The sequence below is a fragment of the Brienomyrus brachyistius genome, chromosome 23 (genome assembly GCF_023856365.1).
Source record: "Brienomyrus brachyistius isolate T26 chromosome 23, BBRACH_0.4, whole genome shotgun sequence".
NCBI classification, from domain to species: domain Eukaryota; kingdom Metazoa; phylum Chordata; class Actinopteri; order Osteoglossiformes; family Mormyridae; genus Brienomyrus; species Brienomyrus brachyistius.
In genome coordinates, this window is record NC_064555.1 from 6822080 (window position 1) to 6848985 (window position 26906).

The 26906-nt window shown below is 47.1% G+C and overlaps 1 protein-coding gene across 1 annotated transcript in view; it reads left to right on the forward strand.

Annotated features, from left to right (window-relative positions):
- nfatc1 (nuclear factor of activated T cells 1) overlaps positions 1-26906 on the forward strand; it is a 53590-nt gene that overhangs the window by 3189 nt on the left and 23495 nt on the right. The window contains exons 2-8 of the mRNA XM_048993838.1: positions 527-1559; positions 2778-2937; positions 11205-11407; positions 14620-14792; positions 15135-15275; positions 23114-23169; positions 25448-25580. Coding sequence (XP_048849795.1) covers positions 527-1559; positions 2778-2937; positions 11205-11407; positions 14620-14792; positions 15135-15275; positions 23114-23169; positions 25448-25580 — 1899 coding nt within the window. The remainder of the gene's footprint in view (positions 1-526; positions 1560-2777; positions 2938-11204; positions 11408-14619; positions 14793-15134; positions 15276-23113; positions 23170-25447; positions 25581-26906) is intronic.

Here is a 26906-nt window from a genome sequence, read left to right on the forward strand (position 1 = left end):
CGGAAAAGATCTTTACAGCTAAAGGGTACAGAGTAAATGGTCTTTGCTACACTCAGCATGGTCTGAATGAATGGGATGTATCTTACTAGTACTTTACACAGCAATAGGAATGAGCATTGTGTGCCTTGAGGAAAAGGTGTATGAATGGTCCCCATGAATGGATTTATGATGTTTTATCAGCTTTTAATCTGGTAAGTCTCCTATCGGTGTGCCGAGGAGCTCAGGCGTGAGGTCCCGTGTGTTATTGCCGTAGTGAGGCGTCTGCCAGGCCCAGATAATACAACGTCCTGCAGACTTCCAGCAGGGAAAAACGGACGCAACTCCGTGAAATATGAAGTGCCATCGACATCCTTATCTGCGGAAACAGGGGACGTATGTGTGCTGGCTGGTGACAGAGTGTTCCGGGGGGGTTTGGCTGGCTGCTCACCGCGTGGAGAGCCGTAAGACCTGTGTGGAAGTGTAAAATGATTATTTTTATGGGACGGTCTTTTTATCCCCTGACACGTCTGTTCCCTTTGCTTTTCAGATGCTTATAACTGTGCTCCGAATGCCAATATTTCGCTGCCGTTCGGTGTCGGCAGTTTCCTGCCCACACACAGCCTGCAGTATCACAGCCTGCAGACCAGTCCCGTCATCTCCATGCCGTCAGGCCACCAGACGGGCTACGGCATCAGCGAAGATGGCGTGCCCTCGGGGTACTACCTGTCCCCTGCCACCCGTCCCAACGGAGCCCCAACCCTGGAGAGCCCCCGCATCGAGATCACGGCCTACGGTCAGTTCACCGAGGACGAGTCCGAGGAGAACGACGTCCCCGTGGGAAAGCGGCTGAACTCGGTGGTGACGCTCACGCTGCCCAGCGCCGACGGCTACCGCGACCCCACCTGCCTGAGCCCCGCAAGCAGCCTGTCGTCCCGGAGCTGCCACTCCGAAGCCTCGTCCTACGAATCGGGCTTCTCTTACAACTACGACAACTCGCCGGCCACCTCGCCCTGGCAGTCACCCTGCGTGTCTCCCAAAGGCTCCTCCTCGCTGCCCTCCTGCGCCCAGCTGGGATCTCCGCAGGCCTCGCCCTGCACCTCCCCTCGCGCCAGCGTCACCGACGACAGCTGGATGGGCCTGCGCGGCTCGCGGCCGACCTCCCCCTGCGGCGGCAAGCGGAAGTACAGCTTCAGCGAGCGGCCGGCGCCATACTCGCCCAACCGCTCCGCCACGCCCTCGCCGCGGACCTCGCCCCGCGTCAGTGTGACGGACGACTCGTGGCTCCCCAACACCAACCAGTACACCAACTCGGCCATCGTGGCGGCCATCAACGCCCTGACCACGGACAGCGCCGTGGATCTGAGCGAGGGCATTCCGGTGAAGTCACGCCGTACCAGCCAGGAGCTCTGTGCTGGCATGAGTCTGAAGGTGGAACCGGGAGAACAGGAGCTCGGCCTGGGAGAGCCTGTCCAGGATGATAGCTCCGGGCCCCGCGCACCTTTCAAGAAGGAGAGCTACTGTGGAGGATTCCTGGACGTGCCTAACCCTTACTCCTGGTCCAAACCCAAGCCTTACATCAGGTAAAAAAATCCAGCTCTGTTATTGACATAGTAGGAATGCTGATATAGCAAGTATCCCTCTGCATGCTGGGAAAGACTCCAGGTTCACTGTGACCGTATCCTGGATTAACGCTCACAGAAGATGCATGGGCGGTCTTAGTCATGGCAGAGGACAGGCACCGAAGACCGCCAGCAAAGTATCGCTTTTTGAAAGGGTCGGTTTCTGTGTTGTGTCTGTTCGCCGTGGATCTTGAAGTCGTTTCAGAAAAGCGAATGTCCAGCCAGGCAAAATGAGATCGATGCCACGGGAGAAGCTTTTCTCATTAACGTGACGGGACTGGCTGGCCCTGTGAGCAGCGGGTGTTACAGGCACTGATTACCAAAATATAAAAATGAAATAGGTATGCATTCAGGGGATTATTCTTAACAGAAAATGTCTTATAATTATAATACATTAAATGCTAGTACAAATTCTACTTCTGAATATTTCAGGAATCTGGAATTATTATTAGTCAGAAGCCCATGTTAGTTATTGAAAACTTCTAAAAAAAATGGTTCTCTGGAAATCATAACATATAATCAATATTTAATGGAGGACTATAGCGTTACATGGAGGTGTTATGGGACTGCGGCAAAGATGCACACATGCGCTTCCTTTTATGAAACGTTTCTGTTTACAGTACCTTTTGACGGCCATTATCTTGACACATCCTATTGTCTCCCTTTGGCCCGTCATCCTGGGAAAATGAAACTCCCGATGATGACAGGGTGAGGCAGGAAGTGGGGGTGAGCGGCGGACAGGCGGAGTAGGTCGGCGGGGTGTCCGCATCACCCAGGGATCTGTGACCCGGCCCATTCCGCTGGACTCTTAATGCCACAGAATTCTCAGGCAGGAGATGGAAAAAAATAGAAGTATTTCGTCTAGTCAGCAAATTCACAAAGGATATTAATTTTATTTATCATCTGACAGCATTTTTATGCTCAACAACTATACATTACTGTACAACTATGAAGTTACTGTACGCTCTCCTATTATACTGGTCATATTTTTCTTGGATATTTCCTTGGTTAAATATCCAGGGTGTGGGATTGTGTTTTGCTGTAGCAAAGAGAGACATTTTCTGTTTTTTTTTGTCCTGTCCGATGTGCTTTGTCCTCACTTACTCTTCCTGGCTGCTCACGTTGCTCTTCCTCCTCATCCTCACTGGTGTCCTCTTCTCCACCTCCCCCCCCCCGCAGCCCGAGCCTCCCAGCCCTTGACTGGCAGCTGCCTTCATGCTCAGGCCCCTACAGCCTCCAGATCGAAGTGCAGCCGAAATCGCACCATCGCGCCCACTATGAGACGGAGGGTAGTCGCGGGGCGGTAAAGGCAGTGGCCGGGGGCCACCCCGTGGTGCAGGTACTCGCCGCCCCCCCACGTCTCGCTTCACACCTCAGCCTTTTTGACCAGGCCGACTCACGACTGCACCACCGACCTAAGAACTACTAAAGTTCCCGTCTCATTATGTTTACGACATGTCGCTAATGCTAAGCTTTACGTCAGGCTGGTAGATCTCGTCTGGGAAGCCCCCATGTTGTTTGGGACAGTCCAGATGCTCCTCATACCTTCTCAGGCACATGCAGCACTGACATCCTTCTGTATTGTGCTTGGCAGCCATTAATCAGCCCCGCTTGTTTAAACGAATACCGATATCCATCTGAATGCTATAAAAATAGACAGAAAACATTGATATAAAAGCTGTATGAAGGCACGATACATTTAGCAGGTTAACTTTGCACTTGAGAGGGGCTTCATTGCTTGGATGTGTAGTTTATACGGTCAATGGCATCGTCATTTTTAACATTTATATCGTAAGCTCCTGATTGGCTGGTGGGACAGCTCAGCGTGTGTGTGAGTGTTCTGTCAGTCACATGGCGCATAACCACGCCGCCTACTGTTCAAGACAAAGACCCCCAGACCCCGGCGAGGTGCTGTCTACGTGTCTCTGGCGTGTGGAGGCTTAGCTGGTGAAGTGCGCAGAGTTGCTGGCCTCTACACTGCGCTCGTCAGTCTGGGGGGGGGGGGGGCTCGGCAGTCTGGGGGGGGCTTCTGGGGGGGCTCTCCGCAGAAACGGGGGGAAGAGATTAGCCTGATGGCGGGAGAGCGACTGAGACTTGTCATGCCGCCAACTCAAGATAAATCAAGTGTCCTCTCCCACGGACGGTTTGAATTATGCTCCTACTAAGTGGCGTTACAGCAGCCCTTCTGTGGGATAAGTGTCGCGCTGTGTAGACTGGAGTGTGTCTGCGCCGGATAATCAGCGTCTGATTACGAGCCCAAGCGGTGACGTTTCCGTTCCTCTGATTCTGTGCCTTCTCTTGCGTAAATTGTCATCAGAGTGATTCGGTCTTTTAAATCAGCACAATACTGATTCCAGAATGTTACATTTTCGGGGGACAGGGAATTGCACAGTGGCAACAGCTTTTGATTGTCCGTCGAGCGGCCGGCCACCCCAATCGGAGGCTGCCTGGCTTCCGCACCACATCGAAACCTGGAAGTGGAGATGTGTCGTTGTTCTGTGATTGACCTTATTCGTGAATTAATGAGCTAGTGAAGGAAGGTGGAAGGCAGACAGGGAACCGATGAGTTATTGCAGCGTTGTTGCGAGAGCAGGCCGTCGTGCCAAGCGATTTGGAAGCCGTTCTGAATGATTATGGGATGCCATCAGCTTGCCTTTGTGTCATACTCAACAGTCTGCGCCGAGTTTTAAGTGTGTTGGACGATAATGAGCTCCAGGCCTGTAGAAGTCAGCTGGAGGAGATGCTAAGTAGGGAGTGAGGGTGTGGAGGAGCAGCCGGCTCGTGGAAGGAGAAATGGGCCTATGGATGGTACCAAGCAGGGAACCCCTGGAAGGATCAGTGGGCCCCTTGAAGGAGAAATGGGCCCCTGGATGGTACTGAGCAGAGAGCATCTGGAAGGAGAAGCGGGCCCCTGGATGGTAAAGAGCAGGAGGCCCCTTGATGGTACAGAGCAAAGAGCTCCTGGAAGGAGCAACGATCCTCTGGAAGAAGCAAGGGGGTCCTGGAAGGAGAAGCAGGCCCTTGGATGGTATGGAGTAGGGACGGCTCTGTCACCTGAGGCTCGACATCCTGAGGTTCCCCTACTCACTCCCACCAGGGCTCGCACCGGTTAAGTTCTTCACAGTGTGCCTCCATTGATTTCAGGGATAAAAGAGGCTGCTTCTTTACGGGAAGGTGCCTTTGAGAGAGGCTGCCAAAAAAGACCTTCCTGAGGAGGTTCCTGCTGGATAATCGAGCGCATCGAAACTCAGAATCTGCAAGTTCGGTAGGGGCTTCTCCCTGCCCGCGTGCTCCTTTGTACCAGCAGCCCCCACCTACATAAAGAAGTTCATTTCTGAACACCCTAATTGTCCAGCGAGGTCTCCTCTCTGCCGATGACATCATAGCTGGCGGCATCCTATCGAAGTCTGAACCGCACGTGTCCCTGGCGAGGCGGGCGAGGAGATGTTGGAGGCGGCCCGGAACAAGCCACAAAATCATGGAAGGCTCCGGATCACAAGGCAGGCCTCGCGGCAGACACTCAGAAACCGCGCCCTCCCTAGCACCCGCCAAGCTAACCCCTAGACTTCCATCGTCCATGGATGCACCTCCCTCGCGCTGTAAGGCTTAGCTCCTCTTTTATAGCGCAGCCCAGCGTACCGCAAAATCATCATGGCAATGGGAGACGCGGTACCCACACTGGGGATGAAGTAATCTCCTCCTACCACAGTTATGTTCAGTGTCTATGCTCTGGTTTCAGCCTTCCTCGGCAGAAGAAATGTCCTTTCCTGGGGATTCTGCTTCACGCCAGAAAGGTTTTCTTCTCCCTTCATGACGGCGACGGACCCATGATGTGGCGAATTGGCTATTACTTTATAGTAATAATTATAGCAATTAGAAAAATAAAAGAGGAGTGCAGTCAGAGGACCGAATCTATATATGGAACAGGACGTTCTTCGGGGGGCCTGTTTAAGGCTGAAATTTGAGTCTTTTTTCATTTGTCTGAATTGGCACTTGCGTGATTTCATGTGTAAAATTACACATGGAAAATGCACCAGTACAACAATGGACCTTGTCGGTGCAGAGAAAGACGTCCAGCACAGATTATCGAAGTTGAGGGAAGTGGCTGTGGGATTTTCAGCGGTACACTAAGCGAGGTCGATCAAAATGAGAAACCCCTCAGGTAGTCCTAGTTTCAAAAGCCTGCTTTTAAAAAAAGCTGATGAATATTGGATGCAGATGTATTTTTTTTAAGCTGATTTCTACAGGAAGGGTTTGGAGATCAGCAGGAACTGCTGGTCATTATGCACAAAACTCATTTCCGTCAGGGTCGTTCGCGTTGGCTCTTTTCTATGTTAGACACATAATGTGGGATTGAGGCAGGACTTTGCAGAAGGATGACAGGAGCCCAGGACAGGCAGAAGGTGCCATGAGGACAGGCTGGGGAGGCTCACGGTTTCTTTTTGGTAACCACTGTGCCCTGTCAGCATTTGTGGGAACATGTGATAGGCAGAAAGGCTTAAGCGGGGTGAACAACACTCCCTCCCCCACCATGTCAAAACCCTGCCATGTGGAACCAGGAATCCACACATTCCTCTACATAGTGATAAAATGGGCAGGGCGGAGGGTGGGTGGTGGGGGGCTGGGGGAGTACCCTCCCAGCACCAACCCAGCTAACCATTTTTGGTTCCCAGAACTTTCCGGGAACATTATTTTTTGGTTATGGGAACATTTCCCGAAGGCTTGTTACATCGTCCTATGGAAAGTGTTTTCTTTAACGTACCTAAAACGTTTTGGTTGCATATTTCGTTTATGGATCATTCCCCTGACGTTTGTAATGTTGGAACCTTTGAATAACCTTTGGACAATGTTTCTGTTTGGTTGTATTAACGTTCCCCTAACCACTGCAATACAAGATACCTTTGGAAAACCTTATCACAACATTCCAGTTAGATTGTCTAGGAACGTTCATGTAACGTTAGAGTTTTTAGGTCCTGAAACATTTGGGGATCCTTCTGATGCTTAATATTCTGGATCACACTTTTAGTAAATCTTAGGAGAAGGTCTTAGCCGAAATAACCATAGGAAAACCATTGGCTAACGTTAGCTGAATGTTCCATGTTTGCTGCCTGCACAATTTTTAGTAAACCATAGGACAAGCGTTGGCCTACAGTAAATGGAAATGCAGTTTGATGATTCTGAAGAGCACCGTAATGAGGAACACGGGAAGCTGACCACCGACTGGGGTACGTCACCACTAAACGGGAGAGACGCTTTCCGCTAGTGAGAAATGTCAGTTATTGTACTATATAGCCAATCTTTCATCTAGAATGTTCTGCTGGGTCTTCAACTTGGATCCAGTAGCAGGACCCTCCCCTCCTCCTCATCCCTATGAAGAAGAGTGATAAATCTGGATCATTGTTAGTCAGGAAATGCAAGACAGGACCGCATGCGTCGGACTGGTGGAACTGGCTGTTATTCATATGGAATGTAAAAGTTTTCAGCCGTTCAAACTTTTAAAATGACACTGATAGGAAACGTAGTTAATAATATAGAATAATGTTCAAAGTAGCTATTATTCCTGAGGCCTCAGAACACTCATACGTACGATGTGGGCATGTGTGTGTGTGTGTGTGTGTGTGTGTTTGTATTGTATTGTGCTGTACTGCTGACTGCTATGTGGGGCTGGAGGGGTGGCCATTGTTGCTTTTAGATGTGGACGTAGATATGATGTCTTCATGACTTCAGGAGTTGTTGGTTTGTGGTTTGGTGTTAAGAGGGCTGTGCAGTTCAGGCCGCTGACCTCACTGGGTATGAAGCCACATGTGATGTGTTGGGTAAGTGGAGGAGACCGACAGACTTATCATGCAGCCTTTTTTAGTTTTATTGTTCACAGAGACTTTTATTGCTGACAGAGACAAGCTTTAGGTACCTTTTCACGGTACGGACCCTGTGATGTACATTTTTATATTTCACTTGTATGACTGTCAGATTTTATTAGTTCATATTAGGGAGTAAATTTTAAAAGGTAGCTGAACCCATATTTCTTTTTGCATTCACATTTAAAACGTGGTGAAAATTCATTACCCGAGTGAACATTTTAAAGAAGATGTGGTGTGATATATACAATATACTCAGCAAACTTTAGCCCCGCCTCCCACCAAAACAAGTTAAATGTTCATTAATTACATCACTAGTTGCATGTGGTTTGTGTTGCATGACTCATTTTGTTAAATGAATACAGTATTTTTACTTTTTTTTGATAGACACCCTGTTTGAATTAGTCACAAATGTAGCTTTCTTATACTGTCGCTTTAAAAATACACGCATATTCAGACTTAATTGAGTGTAATTTGTGGGATATGATTCAGAAATAACCGCCTCTTTTTTCACAACAATCTCACATGTGGTCAAAGGTTCCCTTTGTTCACCACCCAAAATGTCGTTCTTGGTCCAAGGCTGAGTTTACATTCAACTTGCGTGTTTAATGGGTCTTATTTACCCCCAATTTTCTTAATGTTTTGGCTTAGAGTGCATTTCCAACGGTTCTCACATATGTGAACAAATTTAGAATCTGAGGATAATTACTGTGAACCACGTTGCTCTTCCTAGATACATTTTGCTAGAAGCTTCCTGCATCTTCCCAGGTCACTTAGCAATCACCACACAGGTGTCTGACACCGCGGCTCCAGAAGAAAGTTTAGCCAAATAATCCCCATCTTTCCTCATGTCGTACTGCCTTCAGACAGAATCTAAAATGTTTTAAACTTGCTGAATCATTCTCAAGCAGTAGTTGTAACTTTTTTTTTTTCTTGTCATGGCTTAAAGACTGCTACCCACGATGACCTTTATATTCTGTGACACCACTGGATGGCTAAAACCAGTCCCTGGCATGAACTAGACGCTGCCATGAAAGAGGGACTCTGGGGCGTTGTGGTCAGGGAAACAGAGCAGAGCACGGATTTGAAACCAGCAGAAAGAAACGTCTCAAAAAGAGTTATGTGTCCCTGTTATCATCCATTCTTAAATCTCTGTCATGGGACCAAGAGATCTATGAAGAGGGGATTATGGGATTTCTCATACAAATGGATTTGGAAGAAAAGAAAATAAGTAACCCGTAATTACGGCATTTTATATTTAATGTTCATTCCCACATAGTAGACGGTCCTTGGCATAGAAGGGAAAAAAATGATGAAACAGAATCATGGAGAGGGGCCCTGATCCACAAAAGGCCCGTTCTGTCCCTTTAAAAGGAGGATCAGGTCCAAGGACGCTTTTATAGTGGTTCCAGTGTCATCAGCGGGCATGATACTTGAGCGAGACTTTGCGATTCTTCACATCATACGTGGCACATGTGAGGTAGGATTGTATGTTAACCTTTCAGAATTTTGGTTGTGTTAATGTTCCCCTAACCACTGCAATATAAGGAACCTGTGTCGAAACATTGTACAAACATTCATGTAACATTTCAGGGGGCGGCATGGTGGTGCAGTGGTTAGCACTGTTGCCTCACACCTCTGGGACCCTCTGGGACTCTGGGACTGGGTTACATGTGTGTGGAGTTTGCATGTTCTCCCCATGTCGCCGTGGGGTTTACAGTCCAAAAACATGCTGAGGCTAATTGGACTTGCTAAATTGCCCGTAGTAGTGCATGTGTGAGTGAGTGGTGTGTGAGTGTGCCCTGCGATGGGCTGGCCCCCCTCCTGGGTTGTTCCCTGCCTCATGCCCATTGCTTCCGGGATAGGCTCCAGACCCCCCGCGGTTTGGAAAATGGATGGATGAATGGATGGATGTAACATTTGAGGATCCTTCTGATGCAGGATAACCTGCAGCAACCTATGCTTCTCCATCAATCTGTACAGCACTGAGTTGGCTTTCTTGGTCCTTGTGGAAAGGGCCGATCGGTGTGTAGGACACGCATTGAAAAGAGGCTGCCTTCATTTAGGAACGGATGACTGAGCGTACGTGGCGAGTGATGCAGCACAAACTTACGAGGTTAAACGCTGCCAGCGCGTCAGCAGCAAGCCCGCTCTTCAAAGTCAGTGCAGTAAAATAAATGGATCTTCTTCAGTCGGCGTGAAGGCTGTTTTTCTATATGCCACTAGATTAACACCAGCCTTGCCCTACTTTCCCAGCTTTTGGCTCAGAAGCCTCGGGAGAACGCGAGCTCGCATCCGCGTGTTTATTCAATTATTGGCGTCGTTTTCCAGCCAGAGCAGAAGAACGCCAGCGCTGAGCTACACAGCAGGCAGCTAGCGGAGGCCGTGCACTTTGTCAGCAGATATTATAGGTACCTGCGTATTTGCTGATACCCATCGACATCACCATACGAGTTTTATATTCTTCAGTCTGCCAATTTGCCATCCTCTGTAAGTTGCGGACTGACTCAGCGCTGAATGGTGCGTCCTCCCCACTTTGAACGTCACCCACACGGCCAGCTGAAGCACATAACTGTGTTTCCTCTGTGCCACACTCCTTGCTCACACATTTCCAAATCCCGTGTAACTCTGTGCAGCGGCTGTGTATATTAGTCCTCTGAACTTCATATTTTGTTTCATTATATCCTTTTTTCATATTTGAATGTCATAACCATAACGCTATTCTTCATGTCATCTGTACGTTCCTATATATAACCCCAGAAACAATATTATGTACTGCAATTCTGTTCATTTTATTATGAAACCTCATTTGCCGTATATACAGTTTTGAAAGTTTTGAAATGAATAGGGCTGTTTATCTGAGCCAATATTAAACAAACGCCCATGATTTTGACTAGTTCCTTCTCACAGTAGCTGCCTATAACGCTACAGAGTCTTAGTTTAGCCACATCTGGTTGTACTCTGGTCAGTCCCCCATGTGAATGTGTTGGGCAGCGTTTATTGTATGTTGATAAGCCATATTTCCCACGTTTCCTCCTGTAATTGGAGGTAGCAGTAGCTGTTAAAGCTGATGTATCAAAGGAAATCGCACCTGCTTTTAAACTGGTGCCTTTTATCTCAGTATGACATGTTGCCTGGCTCCTGGCCAGTGCTTTCATCATACATATTCTTTATGATGTCATAATGAAGCAGGTACAGCTTTCTGGGAAGCACAGGCGAGTGTTTCACATGCACTTTGTATGCAGTGTGGCCTGCAGAAGGTCTCCGTAAATTACCTTCAAATAAACAGCTGATTTAAGCAGGCAGAACGGAATATCCTATAACGTTAAAACATGTATGTTTCTATTATGTGATATTTCCTTGCAAAGGAGGTGTGACACGGCCAGTCCATCATTCGTCTGAGCTCATTCAGAAAATTAAGATGATATTTCGGTGCACGTCTGTGAATAGAATAGAAAAGGCAGCCTGAAATATCATCAGATGCTGTAAGGAAAGTCAGGAACTAAGTGTGGAAATATTGCACTGAATAACTTGCTAAACGATTTCTTGAAATCATTCCTAATAAATGCAGTCCTCCTTCAACTTTCCATTGCATACTTTATTCTGTAATATTCGGACTCCCATATGTTCAAAAATCACACTTATTAAAATGAATAAACCATACGGCATGTGGGTATGAAATAACCTTCATCTTACATAGGTGTAAAGATCACAGATCCTCATCCTGACCGGTCCTGTCTGTCCTCAGCTGCACGGCTGCATGGAGAGCGAGCCCCTGACGCTGCAGCTGTTCATTGGCACGGCGGACGATCGCCTCCTGCGGCCCCATGCATTCTACCAGGTGCACCGCATCACCGGCAAGACCGTGTCCACCGCCAGCCATGAGGTCATGCAGTGCAACACGAAGGTGCTGGAGATTCCCCTGTTACCGGAGAACAGCATGCGCGCCATGTAAGTGTCCGGGCCCACTTCCTGTCTCCTACCTGCTCCGATCCCATTCTGTCCAGTGTCCACCAGAAGGGATGATTTGTGAGGACACAGAGCTACAGTACTGTGCAAAAGTCTTAGGCAGGCAAAGAAAGTGATGTCTAGATTATCCTCGTGTCGGTGTAAAACTATGATATTATGCCTGTCAAAGTGTGTCAGCTTAGCCATTTCAGAACCTCTGCTAAAATCATCCTAGTATTTGCAGCGACCGTCCAGTGCAGCCATGTATTTTTTGACTTGGCCACTAGCACAACTCATACAGCTAGTCGATCTGTCACTGACTTTTTAAACCAATATATTTAATTATTTAAGTGAGCCGTTGGTGAAATTAAGCAAAATCATGGAACAGCTGAGGTGCCCCTGAGGAGAAGTTTGGGAACTGAAGCGGTGTTCATCTAGCCATCCAACTAGATATCAGTAACTTTTTAGAAATTATTACTAGTTTTTATTGTGTTACTCTTAATTTGCACATGTTCTAATGTTAAATTCTGTTTCTTGTTCTAAGCCAAAGTACACTTGCTACCTATATAAACAGCTTTAAACATTTCTTGGATTGCCTAAGACTTTTGCACAGTACTGTATGAGACGTGTGCTTATTACCAAGGGCCAGCAGGTGGCCTAGTGGTTAAGGATTTCTAATCTGAAATTTGTCTGCTCAAATTCCTGGATGGTCCTAGTACCTCAGCGTTGAGAAATGAACACACCCTCATTACTGTCCATCCCTCATCCATGCTTCCATCTTCATAACTGCTTGTCCAATACTCCGCTGCTTCAAGATTATAGAGAATGGTGCGATGCACAGAAAGCCCCCAGTTAAAGAAGAATGGCCAGACTCGTTAAAGCTAACAGCAAGGCCACAAGTGCAGAAATAACAGCTCAGTACAACAGTACTCGGCAATCCTTGAGGTGGTCCTCAAGCCAAAAGTGGCTCCTGGAGAAGTACCCAATAAAACGGCCACTGAGTGTATTTTCTATTTCAGCTGTGTAATTATACTTGGCCAGAAGTCTATGTCTATGTCCTATTTAAGGAGGACCATCGTTAATCACTCTAGATAGATAATGGGTTAAAAATACTTTTTGACTATGAGCTGTTTATTATCTCAAGTGGGATTTTACAGATGCACAACTAATCAGCCTCGGGTGAACTTTTTCCATCTCCATGACAATTAATCTTCTGTTATATCTGGCATATCTGTTACCATAGATACCATGCCTTCCCACGTGGCTGCAGTAATAGCCGTCAGGAACACAGATAAGAGCAGACAGCACGTTAAACAGCTTTTGCGGAATCTAAACTTCGGGCAGAAGTTTTGTTGGCCGTCGTTGCGCTCTCATCAGTCCCATTCTGCCGGATCGGTCTTGGCGTCGCTCACTAGGGACCAAATGTGCAAAGCCTAGCTGAAGCTATCTGATTGTTTCACGAAAGCATTTCATTCACTTATTCAGACAATACTGTAGCGTCCAATAGAAATGCATCACGACAAGAATTTCCCGTTTATATTTCAGAATTCTTGCCTTCGTACATAAATACAGAAGTGAACTTTTGGGGTCTCGTGGTTCGAGATTCAGTTCTTAATTGTCATTGTACACGACAGACAAACAAAACACAAGACAGGACAAGTAACATTTATTAGTATGTGCAAAATACGAAACCGTCAATAAATATGTGCACATGGATAGGCTGTATAGGGTGGGGCGGCATGTGGGGGTCCTTAGTGGGAGTCCTTCAATGCCTGGTCCAGCCTGGTTACTACACTGAGGTAAAAACCACTCTGGTGGTGTGGGGTTGATGTGAAGGGTGTGATGCACAATCAAAAATGTCTGTGGCTCTGCAAAGACAACTGGAGTTTAGTTATGGAGAGTTACGGATGACTTGCACACAAGGTAGCAGTCATCATAATAATTGAGATAACTGAAACCTATATATATAATAGTGGTAATATTCTTGTGTTCATTTCCATGAAGATCAGTGAGCAATAGTTAGTTCGCTCTTTGTGTCCAACTGTAACGTAAAGTTAAGGAAAGTTGCACTGGTGCAGGAAACGTGATCTGGTGGCTACAGATGAGCAGGAGGTTTTCTCTCGTTTCCTCTTCATTTGTTCCTTCCCCATTTTGCTTGATCTCCAGGTTTTCAGCTTTTTAGAAAGAAGAGTCCGTCTGACATTTTTTATTGCTTAAAATGCCTGAAATATATAATGGCATAAGCTTAGAATTATTTCTACATCAATACTTGAATGAAATTAGTAAACTTGGTTCTTATCTATGTAATGTAATACATATGTGATATATAATATTATGCAAAAAATACAATATTGTTCATTTAATAATGCAGCTCGGTGACTGGGGTGAGCACTGTAGGCTTGCATGTGAGGGTTTTGGGTTCAAATCCCACTTGTGGTACATGTGCATGGAGTTTGTGTGTTCACCCTGTGTACTCATGAGTTGCAGTCCACAAACATACATGTGGCTGGGTTTTTGGCTCTAAATTTGACATAGTGTGAGTATATGCCATGCAATAGACTTGGATCCTGCTTCCACTGCTTCCTGTGACGAGCCCCAGGCTCACGCTGACCCTGAACTGGTAAAAAGTCATGGGAAATGGATAGACAAATTAGGCAAAGCACAGTTAGTAGGAGAAACCGAACTTACTGAAAATAAATGATACTCTCATCGTTATCTTTCGTTGAATGAACATAAAGAAGAGTATGAACATCCCAAGGTGGCACAATGCAATAAAAGCAATGCATTCTTTGTTTCTGCAGATTTTCACGGGCCACTGTATTAAATATTCTTCATAAATCTCAGAGTGAAACAGTCTGCAAGCCAAAGTGAGCAGTTTTCCAACCAGAAAACTCAGAGATGTATGAAGGGGTCTTGGTGAGGACGTTAACAAAGTGTTTAATGACCAGCAGAGCTGGGTGTAAAAAGGACATTGAGAGCCAAGGAATAGAAAAATCCATAGAAAGAATGAAATTACTAGTCCTGTAGGAGAGATCTTTCTCAGAAGTGCATAATATGTAGCATATTAATCTATTGCTGTGGATGGAGCCTTGAGGCACCCCGAGAGAATGCAACGTCTGTGGGATTGGAGGATTTACACAGAGTTCAGTGCAAAGATCAGGCCTCACTGGAGCTCCAGCAGCCAAGAGCGTGACACGGCCTGACTCCCACTGCAGAATCGACTGTGCCGGGATCCTGAAGCTGCGCAACTCGGACATCGAGCTCCGGAAGGGCGAGACGGACATCGGCCGCAAGAACACTCGCGTGAGGATGGTGTTCCGCGTGCACATCGAGCAGCCTGGTGGCAGAACCGTGTCACTGCAGGTCGCTTCCAACCCCATCGAGTGCTGTGAGTGCTGCCTGCTATCTCGTGTGGGTTACAGTACCCCGTCAGTAGTCAGTGTCTGTGCCGTTTTAGCTATCTCAAAGCCATTGTACTTAGCTAGTCACTTGTTAATGGCTGAATATATAATCACTATATTTGCTAGCAATAAGAACATTGTTACTCAGTGGTTGGGGCTTGCATATGGCTTCAGTGGTCTGATATTTCCCAGTGAAAGTCCCCTGCTTCTATAACCTAGCGTGTAAATAATAGCAGCTTTATACTGTACCTCCACGCTCTTCAGAGCAGCGGTGTCTGGCACGAAGCTGAAAGGGATCACAAACCTGCCATCTGCCTTTCCTTCCACAGCCCAACGCTCAGCACAGGAGCTGCCGCTGGTGGAGAAGCAGAGCTTGGACAGCTGTCCCACCTCTGGAGGCAAGAATATGCTCCTGAGCGGACACAACTTCCAGGCCGACTCGAAAGTGGTGTTTGTGGAGAAGGCCCAAGGTAGGCCGCTGGAGTTGGTGCAGGCCAGCCGCGCGCGGGTGTCTGCTAAGCCCGGTCAGAGGGAACACCCTCACTTGCTGCCTCGCAGTCCTCTGTCAAAACACTTATCGTCGTGCTACAGAGACACACATGGAGAGCATTAGGCCCCTGTATTTTTAACCGAATGTATTTACATTTTGCAGAGTTTCCACTGCCCGCCACAAGTTAAAGGATGAGTCACACACAGGGCATGTGCTGTTTCACGTGCGCCAAAATATTTATTTTGATTTTTTTTTCTCCCTTTTTGCCCTTTGCTGCCTTTCAATGGGAAGGAGGAGCTGCTCCAAGATGTTGATATTAAAGGTTTACAAACAGCAATTTCCTTGATTCAGTTTGGGGAGGAAACTTGGGCCTAGCCTCAGTTGTGGAAATACATACAATTGCCTTCATCGCATGGCTGAAAGAGACAGGGAGAGCGATAGATCATTCTGGAGGAGTTGGTGGTAAATTAGATCCAAGTGTGACTTTCAGAAGCCTACGAAACCTCAATAGGCTTATATACGAATAGTACGGATGCTTATGGATGAATTTGGAGGAAAAAAAATATAACGAATTAGATTGAGATCTCTTCACCTGAACCAGATCTGCGGTTTGTTAACCACGGTCACGCTTTCACAGTAGAAATAAACACAAATGCGAATTGCAAGACCTTCACTGTCAGATCACTGCAGTTTCAAATTGCTCATAAATGATTTTCTTTGAAAATACTATGACTTGTGACTTCCAGATATGCATTCTGATTTTGCGGTGGAATAGATTACCGGAGGCGTTTTTTTAGAGGCGTTAGAGGCGTTACGGAAATGATCGGTTTGTCGGTGTGGCTGCTGGTTCAAGGGGTTAAAGTTTCATGCTCAGCCGTACGCGTGACTGTGTGACAGTAAGAAGCTTGTCCTCGCCCTCCTACTGGAGAGGGGAAGTCGCCTTCCCCACGTCCATTAGAGAAGCCTAGATTTAACGGGCCGTCTAAGGGCCCGAGCCGCACGCTGGCCTGGCCTGGCCTTGATTTGTATGCTCCCTTGTTTCTGAAGAGGGTTTCCCTGCATTTGGCACCGGCTTTGGATTCCTTGGCCAGGCTGCCATGGAAACGCCCTCCAGGCTCCTCCTCCCGCCCCGCCGGACTCTCCCTCCCGGCCTCGCTCACTCTGACCGGCTTGGCGAGTCCTCGAAATGCTCCGGTACCTCAGCGTCCCAAACTAATTAGCCATCAGTGTTGCAGATCTCTAGGGGATGGGAGGGTGCGCACAGTACTGCCTTCCGGTGCCCCGGCCTTGTTATTGCACTGGGGGGCTCGATGCTGATGGATTCCGGCTGAGGGGAATCCCCCCCCCCTGTATCCTCCCCCTCCCTCCCTGCCTCTATTTTCCCGCTTTCTCCGCCAGCTGCCGACCTGCTAAACAGATTAGAGGAGCGCAGTTCGGAGAGCCTTAGGGAGCCCACCCCCCCCCCCGCTCCCTGCTTGCACCCCCCCCCCCCCTTGCCCCACCGGGTCTTTCACAGCTTGTTTGCCATCCCTGTGCCCTGAGAGACATGTAGCTTCCTCATGCAGAGTGTGGTCTGCAGCCGGCCACAGTTTGTCGCGGTTGGACCCCATGTGGAGGGGAGCAGCCAATCACACCAGTCGCATGCCCCCCCCCCCCCCCAAATGTTGTTTTTGTGGTACAATTACAAGATTGGATCCCCTTCGAATTTGCTTCTACAAAATGGTATTTCCCCCTAATCAGATATATCTAGTGAGGGGGATACCCCCCCCCCCCCTTTGGTCGGTGAAATCTACTGAGAGGGACCAAAGTGTGCTGCCGGACTCCCCCCACAAAATGTATTTCTGGCCGAGGGCCTGGAAACAACCTGTGGATGCTCATCTGAGCGAAAGGAGTCGACACCTGGGGTTTCGCTTGAGAACCACATGTCGAGCCGCAAGCCAAACCCCTCACTCTCAGACACTCTCATATTTGCTGTTTCGTAAATATCTTGCAATTTGTCGCCCTGTCTTTTCAGTTGTTGCATATTATTTCAGCTTCGTTTATTAAATGTGTTGGAATACTTTTGAAAATTTCCCATATTCTTCTTTTCCAGTTTCGTAATCCGAAAACAATTGTGATCGCTTCGTGATGCACAACACTATATAAAAACCATTATCGAATATCATTCGCTGTCATAAATATGGAATAATTTAATCTTGGAAAGTTGAATAATACCAATAAATTGTACCTATCCTGTATAAATCATTGTAATTATAGCCTTCTGGACTGCAGACAGCCATTACTAGCCCTACAATCAATGTAAGCATGCTCTTTTTTTTCCAGGATGTTTTCCAGTAAACACCTTCCAGAAGTTTCCCAATTCTAAAGTAGTAACAGTCTCCTTTTCTCAGTTTTATGTAGACATGAGGATATAAACTCCATCTATAGCAGGGCTCTCAGTGTACCAGCCTGCAATCTGTATTCCTGTCCTCATAAAATCTAAAAGAAATGACTCAGTAAGTTTCGAGAGATCTTCACCTCACCCCCCACCACCAAATTTTACCACACACATCACCTGCCTCCCATCCCCCCCCCCCCCCCCCGCATCAGATTATATGTGCATCCTTTAAAAAAAAATAAAAAGTGGCCCATCTATGAGGCGACATGGGATTTCAGGGCACCAAGGAAATGCTAGAAGGTTGTGACGTTTCAGTCCCTCTTGACAATACGTATGAATCTATACCTACAATATATGGACAAAAGTACTGGGACACTCCTCTTAATCATTGAACTCGGGTGTTTCATTCAGACACATTGCCAGAGGTGTATGAAATGGAGCCCCCAGCCATGCAGTCAGGTTTACAAACATTTGTGAAAGAATGGGTCATTCTGAAGAGCTCAGTGTATTCAAGCGTGGTTCTGTCAAAGGACGCTACCTTTGTCACTTGAAATTTCTTCCCTGCTGCATATTCTGCTGTCAACTATAAGTGGTATTTTCGCAAAGCAGAAGCGTTTAGGAAGAACAGAAGATCAGCCACAGAGTGGCAGACCACATAAAGTAAGAGAGCGTGGTCGCCGAATGGTGCAGAACGTGTAAAACGCTCTGTTGACTCAGTAACTGTTCCAAACTTGCTCTGACATTAACCCCAGCACAAGAACTGTGCACCGGGAGCTGCGTCAGATGCATGTTCATGGCTGAGCAGTTGCAAGCAAGCCTCACATCACCAAGTCCGATGCTAGGCCTCGGATAGGGTGGTGTAAAGTAGACCACCACTGGACTCAGGAGCAGTGGAAACGTGTGCTGTGGAGTGACAAATCACACCTCTCTGTCTGGCAGTTTGATGGGTTTGTTGGAAGCCAGAAGAATGTTGCCTTTCTGACTGCACTGTGCCAACTGTAAAGTTTGGTGGAGGAGGGATAATGGTATGGGTTTGTTTGTCAGGGGTTGGGCTCGGCCCCTTAGGTCCATTGAAAGGAACCATTAATGCTTTAGCATACCAAGATGTTTTGGGCTATTCTCTGTTTCCATCTTTCTGGGAACAGTTTGGGGAAGGAAGGACCTTTTCTGTTCCAGCATGACGGTGCCCCAGAACACAAAGTAAGGTCCATAAAGACACGGCTGGCTGAGTTTGGTGTGGAAGAATTTAACTGGCCCGTACAGAGCCCTGACCTCAACCCCATCAAACACTTTTTGGATGAACTAGTACAGAGATCGCAGGCCAGGCCTTCACGTCCAACATCAGTACCTGACCTGACAAATGCTGTTCTGGGTGAATGGGCAAAAATTCCCACAGACACACTTTGAAATCCTGTGGAAAGGCTTCCCAGAAGAGTGGCAGCTGTTATAGCTGCAAAGGGCAGGAGGGGCAACTCCATATTGAAGCCTTTGGATTTAGAATGGGATGTCATGAAAGCTCCTGTAGGTGTAATGGCAGGTGTCCCTGTGCTTTTGTCCATATAGTTTATATTTCACTTTGAAGTTCCTCACCAGTCACTCTGATGCCATTGATGTGTGAGGATGTCCGTTTAGTGCAAGGGACTGTAGGAGACACGCTGCTCTATTCATGGACAAGTTTGCCAGAGACATATATGGAAAATTGAGGGAATTTACTATTTAATAAGTCAATTTGTAGAAGAGGGTGAATGACTCAAAGCCACAAGCAGGAAAAAGCCCACGGGATTCAATCCCACAACCTTCCAGACATGATTCTCTAACCTGCTGAGCTTCACACCACGTCGACTGCTGTGCTCCACAGTTATGTGTTGATTCAGGTGTACTTTTAGATTCAGTTTAGTAATAATTAATAGCATTGAAATGGGAGTGAGTGAAATGTGTGCATGTGTACACCCAAGCATGTGCGTCTCAGACAGTGACTCATCGCGAAGGGAATCCCTGCTGACCGACTGCTCTAATGCTTAGCTGTCATTTACAGTTGCCCTAATTTCGACCTCAATATAAATTCCCTTTAAACACAGCTGCACTCTCCAGCAGTATCGCACATTTGCTGGTCCATTGGTCCTTTGGCTACACGCTGTACCGCTATAGTATGATAGCACTGGATATCCCATTTTATAGCTACTTTCAGAGGATTATGCTAATCCATTAGCATTGAAATCGGAGCACTGATAAATCATTCTTTGAAACCTCCTTCACTTAAAATGTTGGATGGTCTGTTGGCCTCGTAGAGAAATTACACAAACAAAATGACGCGCTTTAGCTTCGTGATTTAAATCATTGAGAAGGTCGCAGGGATTTCACTATTTTCAGGAAGTCTGAACGTACATAATTACATAATTACCAATCATTTTAGTGAACATCAGCTACTATTCTGTGGTCGACAGTAATTAGAGTATAGGTTTATGAGCTTAACAGTCCTCGAAGCTAACCTGTAAAAACCATTGTCAGCCCTGTCGCTATGGACGGAGAGCTGAGCTGAGAAGATCTCTAAACCATAAGTTCAGCCTTAGTGAACTATTGTGTTAAGGTATTTCCACAGACCCCCTCGATTTTGTTTATAACTTGTACTTTATTGAGAACTAGAACTCTCCAAGGGATTGGCCTTGCCGCAGGAGGTATGGAGCTTTGTGTCTCTCCACGCACCAAACTGTGTGCATTGGGATGGCGTGTGGGAGGAAGCAGTGGGTGGGAGTGGTGCTTGGGGTGGGTGAGGGGGGGGTGTCTTTTCGGTGAATCAGACGAAGAGGAATTCCCTCATGAATGAGAGCGCTTTCGCAGCCGGGCGTGTTGGACGTCTGCCGGGACTTCTGGAGGACACATAAAGAGTAGAGCGTCCTCACATCGCACACGGCAACAGATCCCCTGGAGCTCACGTCCCTCCGCAATCCTCCGCATGTGTCCCCCCCCCCCACCCCCTTGCCACATCCAGAGACGGAGGTGAGGTGGCTCTCTTGAAGAGATGGACGCGTCAAACCCAGACGCTGAGGATTATTCTTGGCTGAGGGGTCTGTCTAGCATGACTTCCAAGTGTAATTTTCAGATTTTCGTGGTGAAGACTTGCAGCTGAATGTACACATATGTCCATAAATATATATTTAGTTTAATAAAATTTAATAGAAGAGATGGTTAAAGGTTCACTGGAAGCAAAAGATGAAGTTAAGCTACGTGTTTCTCTGATGATGAGAGGATAATCAGCGTTGCTGTTGCTAAGCATTAGGTCCAGAAAACCTTCTTGGTCGGTTTACTGGTCATCCGTAGGGTTAGCCGTGTGCCCTGGGCTCGCTTGTCATTGTTGGTGGTTCACTTGTTGGGTGTGTTAGTTGCAGACGCTGAACCATGGTGTCCACACAGCCGAAGAGGGAGGCTGTGTGACTGACGCCAGGACAATGGCCGTCTTCAAGAGAGCATCCTGTGAGAATCTCTGCCGAAGTGCATTTAGCTGAAATTCCATGTCGTCTTAATGTAAAATATAAACATATGTTGGAGAGGACCGACGAAAGCACATTTTGTCTCAGAAGCGTTAGGGGAGAAAGGTTCGTTTTTTTAAACTAAATGCCGAGGTTATTCTTCAACCAGTGCCAGTTCTATGCACACGCAGCAGTGAATAAATTCAGGAACGTGTGTATATTTGATCATATTTCAGTTTGGCTCGGGCTGATTGCACGGGGCTCTCCGAGCCGGGGCCCGGTCTGCCATCTTCCCAGAGGCCTTTGCGAAGCTCCAGCAGGCAGTCATCTATATGGAGGCTTCACACACAAACACACAGACGCGCACTTTCCCGGTGCTCACTGCGCCCCCCCCTGCAGTTTCTCTGCCCTGCTTAGCCGCACAGGTAGCTGCTTTATTTTCCCCGCCGTGCCGAATGACGAAATCCGCCGTCTGGTCGTCTGGCCGCCATTATAGGCCCAAGCCGCAGCTCGTCTCCAGCTACCTTGTGTTATGTCTATGAAGCTCATTATTTTGCTTTTCAGCCTGGCTGGAGGGAAAAAAAAATAAAATAACAGCCCAGATCTGATTGAAAAAATCTGGGAAGACGGCGGGGGGGTGGCTAGTGGGAGTGCGGGAGGCGGGGGTGCCGGTGATTTCAGAATCCGGAGCGTTCGGCAGATGTTGCCGAGAGCCAATGGAACAATTTGTGGTTATCGGCTCTCCGGCTCACTCGGACACGAGAAAGTATCTCCCATATGTGGCCTCGGTGTAGCTCATCTGGAAGGAAGAGGAAACTCTGCTTTATGAGTTCAGTCCCAAAAAGCAATTTCCCTGCCTGACAGGGCCCCTGAAATCACTACCTTCTCATTTCTGCCGCTGTTAGTTAGTAGTGTGCATTGATTAAACTGCCAGATGCATAAATGCCGTATAGAACTCAAGAGGTGTGTGTATTTTCAGGGGGGGGGGGGGACAGCCAGATCCCCCCTCTAGGTGCTACAGATGGAACAGTGCCATTTCACGGCCAGAGAACAACAGGCACCAGCCGTCACTGTCAGCCGGGGGGGGGGGGCACTTTTCAGTCTGCACATCCTGGTCATCCCCTCGCCTTCAATATTTTACTAACCGTGAAATCACTCTGCCGGATTTAAACCGGGGACCGTCTGACCATAAGGTCTAAATTACAGTATGTCTGTGTAGCTTTGTGCATGTATGCAAAGCTAAAAAGTTGCTTATAAAATCTATTAATTATGTTGTGATGTCTGACTGTTCCAGTGAGTGACTCTGTTAGGTAATATCCACTCTTCCCCGATCGCTTTGTTTCTCTCGACAAGTTAAGGGAGAATGTTCATGGAATCAAATAAATAGTTTAACGGTCCTTTCATGGGCGTAATAAAGGCTGCATGAAGTTTAAAATGCAGAATGTCACTTAATGACGTCCTGGCTGTTTATCACTTTGGGATTTTGGCAGCATTCGTGAGAGTTAAACACGGGCACTTTATGAACAGCTGATTGCGTGACAGAGGTAGCGATCTTCCTTTGGCCGCGAGATGTTGCCCAGACCTTTAGTCAGATCCATATGTTTGGGGGTCCGCCCCCCCCACGCCAGCAAGTCAGACGAAGTCAAGAACGTGGCAGGAAATGAGCTCAGAGCAGTCCTGCCCCCCCCCAGGCTGAGGGACCTGTGACAGCACAGTGACGTAATCTCATTTTCTCTTTCATTTTTAGACGATGATGTAAGAAAGCAGCTCATTGAGTACCTTCTGCTTATAATTCGCTTCTCTCTCTCTCTCTCTCTCTCAGCTTCTCTCTGAGAGATTCAGTGCCTCTGTAGAGGTTTTCTATAAAAGATTGGCTCTTTTTGTGTATTTTATGAAACCGTAAATTTAAGATGCTTTGAGAAGTTCGCCCGTCCTTTTCACTTGTCTCATCTCTGTGTTTTGTTTTGTTTTTAGATGGTCACCACATATGGGAAACTGAGGCCAAAGTTGAGAAGGATTCCATCAAATCGGTCAGTCAAATGAAAATTGATAATAAATCCTCTCAGTTATGTATATTCACGTTAATCCAACTTTTATTTACCAGTAGAAATACATTCCGGGCGTTGATTAATACTTAGTTTGCTTTTCAGAAGCTCATGGGAGTTTTACTTACACAAAAATGTTCTGAAGGCAGAACGAAATATGATTGGTTCAGAAAGATAACCAATCATATTGTAGAGGAGATGGGTCCAAGCCAATAGATGATGCAGGACCAACCAATCAGACGTCTTAATGTTGCCTCCTGTAGCTGCTTGGATGCACCTCCTCTACAGTCTGATTCTCGGTTATATCTCTAAACCAATCATTTTTTGTTCTGCCCTTAGAGCATTTTTGTGTAAGTAAAACTCTCATGAGCTTTTCAAATGCCTAGATATATTATTTGTGACTGTCAAATGCGGTTGTTGAGGTTTATAGAGGTGCGAATTACAGTACAATCCCCTTATAACGGACTTTAAGGGATCTGGGACAACAGCCTGTTATACTGCTGTCTGCCCAGAACAGAACTACAGGACACTGTTCACTCATGCCACACCCCAGCAGACACACTTGTGGTGTAGATTATTACATTGTACATGCAGTAATCCAACTTTACCTGACTGTTGGAAGTATATATGGCCTATAAGTGGTTATACATGTTTGGTACAGTAGTCACCTCGACCTCATTGCTTACTGCATCCCTCCAGCTGCGAGCGTCGTCTGCCGACGCACAGCGTGCCTGGTGATGGACAGCCATACAGACCAATCAGTGTTGCCTGCTGTTATGTCATGCCTATTTATAAAGCGTGATTATTAATAATCCCGGCTACGCATCTGTGCTGGATATCACCGGCACGCCACGCGCCTTGTAGGCGGAGCCTGCATGTCCGTTATAGCCGAACAAAACTACAGCTAAAAGCGGCCCTGGGGACCAAACTGTTTGTCCGTTATAAACGAAATTCCGCGATATGTCAGTCCGCTATATCCGATGCTTTTTCTGCATGTTCTTAAAGGCGCACGGCCGGGACCAGCGGACCTCGTCCGTTATAGACGATACTCCTATATAAGTGAGTCCACTATAATGGGATTTTGCTGTAGTTTTTATTTGTGCGTAATTAAATGAGAAACTGCCTTCCTAAGCTTTCATGCACGCACTCAGAGGAGTCCCTCAAAATCGAGTAGCTCCATCATGTGGTGCTATATGGGGGGGGTGAGGTAGCTCTCAGGAGCAGAGGCAGTGCTGGTGAGTGTCCGTGTCTGGGGGTCCTGGGATCGTATGTTTTTTCTTCGAAGGCCTGGGGGCATTTTTGGGCGCCCGGTCCCCTCCTGTCATGGCAGTCTGCTGGGTCACTCACCACCCTATATGGCGCCAGGCAGATTCCCTGAAAACCCACCCCTCTGTGACACGTGACTCCTCCACCTCCACCTCCACCCGGAGAGCCTTCAGCAGACGATCCCCTGTGCAGTCTGCCCTTTAATGTGCCATTTCATATTGTGTGTAGCATTTTAATGTAATCCATTTTCTCCACAGTCTGGTAGAACTGACGGTAATTCAAGCTGCTGCCACCTCATTAATTTTCACCTAAACTGGGTATTATTCTTATAAGAAAGGAGAGTCTTACGGCTCACTTTCCGAGGGCTGTTTTTATTTTGGGAATGATCCTCCTACTCATCTTTCATGAAGAGGAGATTCTCAGGCCTTCTATGAAGCAGAGAGACACTTTATTGTTGCGTGCGGCCCACAGCCATCTGTGAGGCAGAACAATCAGCGCTTTTAGGCTTGTCGCGAAGCTGCGGCTCCCTGCTCCTCATTACTTACTCACTTTATTCGTTTATTTTTTCTTTTCCTCTTTTTTTTCCTTTTTATGAATCGGGAAGTGCACAGCGCACGTACAGAGAACGTCTTTGCTCACTGCAGATGCCTTGACTAGAGTGTTAAGGTTATGGTGAGGCTGTGAAAGGGTTAGGGTTAAGGTTAGGCTAAGAGTAGGTTAGGGTTAGCCTGTGAAAATAAGAAGCCTCTAGAAGAGTTTGTGGTGGGCTAAGGACTGAGCACACATGTGGCACTGTTCGTTGCCTAACCCTTTGACAGATACGTCCTTACGGTGGCCGAGAGCCGATCAAAAAGGCACCGGCCAGGGTGCACACTGTGTACATCTCACACAGCCAGCTGAGTGGCCAAAGAAAGGAAGGGTTAATTTAAAGCTATAGTACATGCCGCTCTGCGTTTCCTGTGTGTATTCAGAATGGCATCCTTTCATCTCGTTGCAGAATGTGATGCTGGTTGAACTCCCGCCATACCGAAATCAGAGGATATCCAGTCCTGTGCAGGTGAACTTCTACGTCTGCAATGGCAAACGGAAGAGGAGTCAGTTCCAGCGATTTACATACCTGCCCACCAATGGTAATGTATTCATTAGGGCAACGTTTCATCTAAATATCACAACAATTACATATGGAGGTCAATATAGAAAGGGGCTGGGCGATCTTATCCCCAAAGGGCCAGTGTGGATGCAGGTTTTAGGGGTAACCTTTAGGTCAGCTGTTCAAACCCAGGTGTGAGGATTCTTCAGCCAATCAGTCCTCTAATTAGCAATCTAATTAAAGATTTCCAGCAAATATCCACACAAGCAATGGCCCTTTCTGGATAAGACTGCTCACCCCCGATATACAGAAGATAGAGTTATTTCTTTAAATTCTTTAAGCATATTTATCAGTCTCATGTAAGCAGTTCAATCTAAGGTAAGATGAATTGTCACATTGGTCTATATTGGCGACCTAGATCTGAGACATGTGGTGACCTATGTTTTTCTATAAGGGTTCTATGCTAGTAGGCAGTAGCATGTGTTCTGCCATGTGTGGCTTAGTGGGCTAAGCCTGTGTAAGGTTGCCAGTTCAAACCCAACCTCAGCATGTCTGTGGATCCTTGAGCGAGGCCCTTAACCCCCAGCTCCCTGGGCGCCTCAACAGGTAGCTGCCCTTCGCAGACATCTTACTCTACAAAGAGCAACTTGAGGGAGGCGTAAAGATAATTTCCCCAAGGGGATCAATAAAGTATCGATTATTATTATTACAACACGCTTCACATGCTGTCGACCGTATCGCGTCAACCGCATTGTCACGATCGTCCCCTTCAGAGTCGCTAAGGCTCAAGTGTGTGTACGGTGTGTTGTAGAACGGAACAAAATTTGCATTCAGGTTTTCCCCAGTAGGGAAGTTATCAGCAGCTGCTCGCGGGGGCACTGATGTGGGGTTAGCAGTCAGGTGATCTGGTGATCTCGCAGGGCCCCGTAACAGCCAACAGCCGCACTGGCAGGATGCTTAAAGTGATATGCCTTGTCCGTGTTTGCATCCTGGGACTGATTCGCTTTAGCGTCAATTTAGCTACGCACTACAGATCCGAGCAATTTCGCGTGCCAGTTTGTTTGTCGTACTTTCCTATGCGGCCAAAGAGTAAATGCAAAGAATGGATTTTAAAAGACATGGCGAGGAAGGTGGAGACATGTTAATTACAGCTTTTAAGCCTCCTTACTAATGAATATGTAACAGAAAATGGCATTAACATATACGCAGAAAATCAGACGGGGTCTCATCAAAACTACTGACCGTCTCTTCCGACATTATTTTTGAGCTGTATAACGCACCAGCTGCCGCTGTCGCCGTCTCTGTTACCCGTTTTGTGCTGTCAATCCACGGGGAAAGCGAGTGGAGGTTTGCGGCAGCTGCTTAT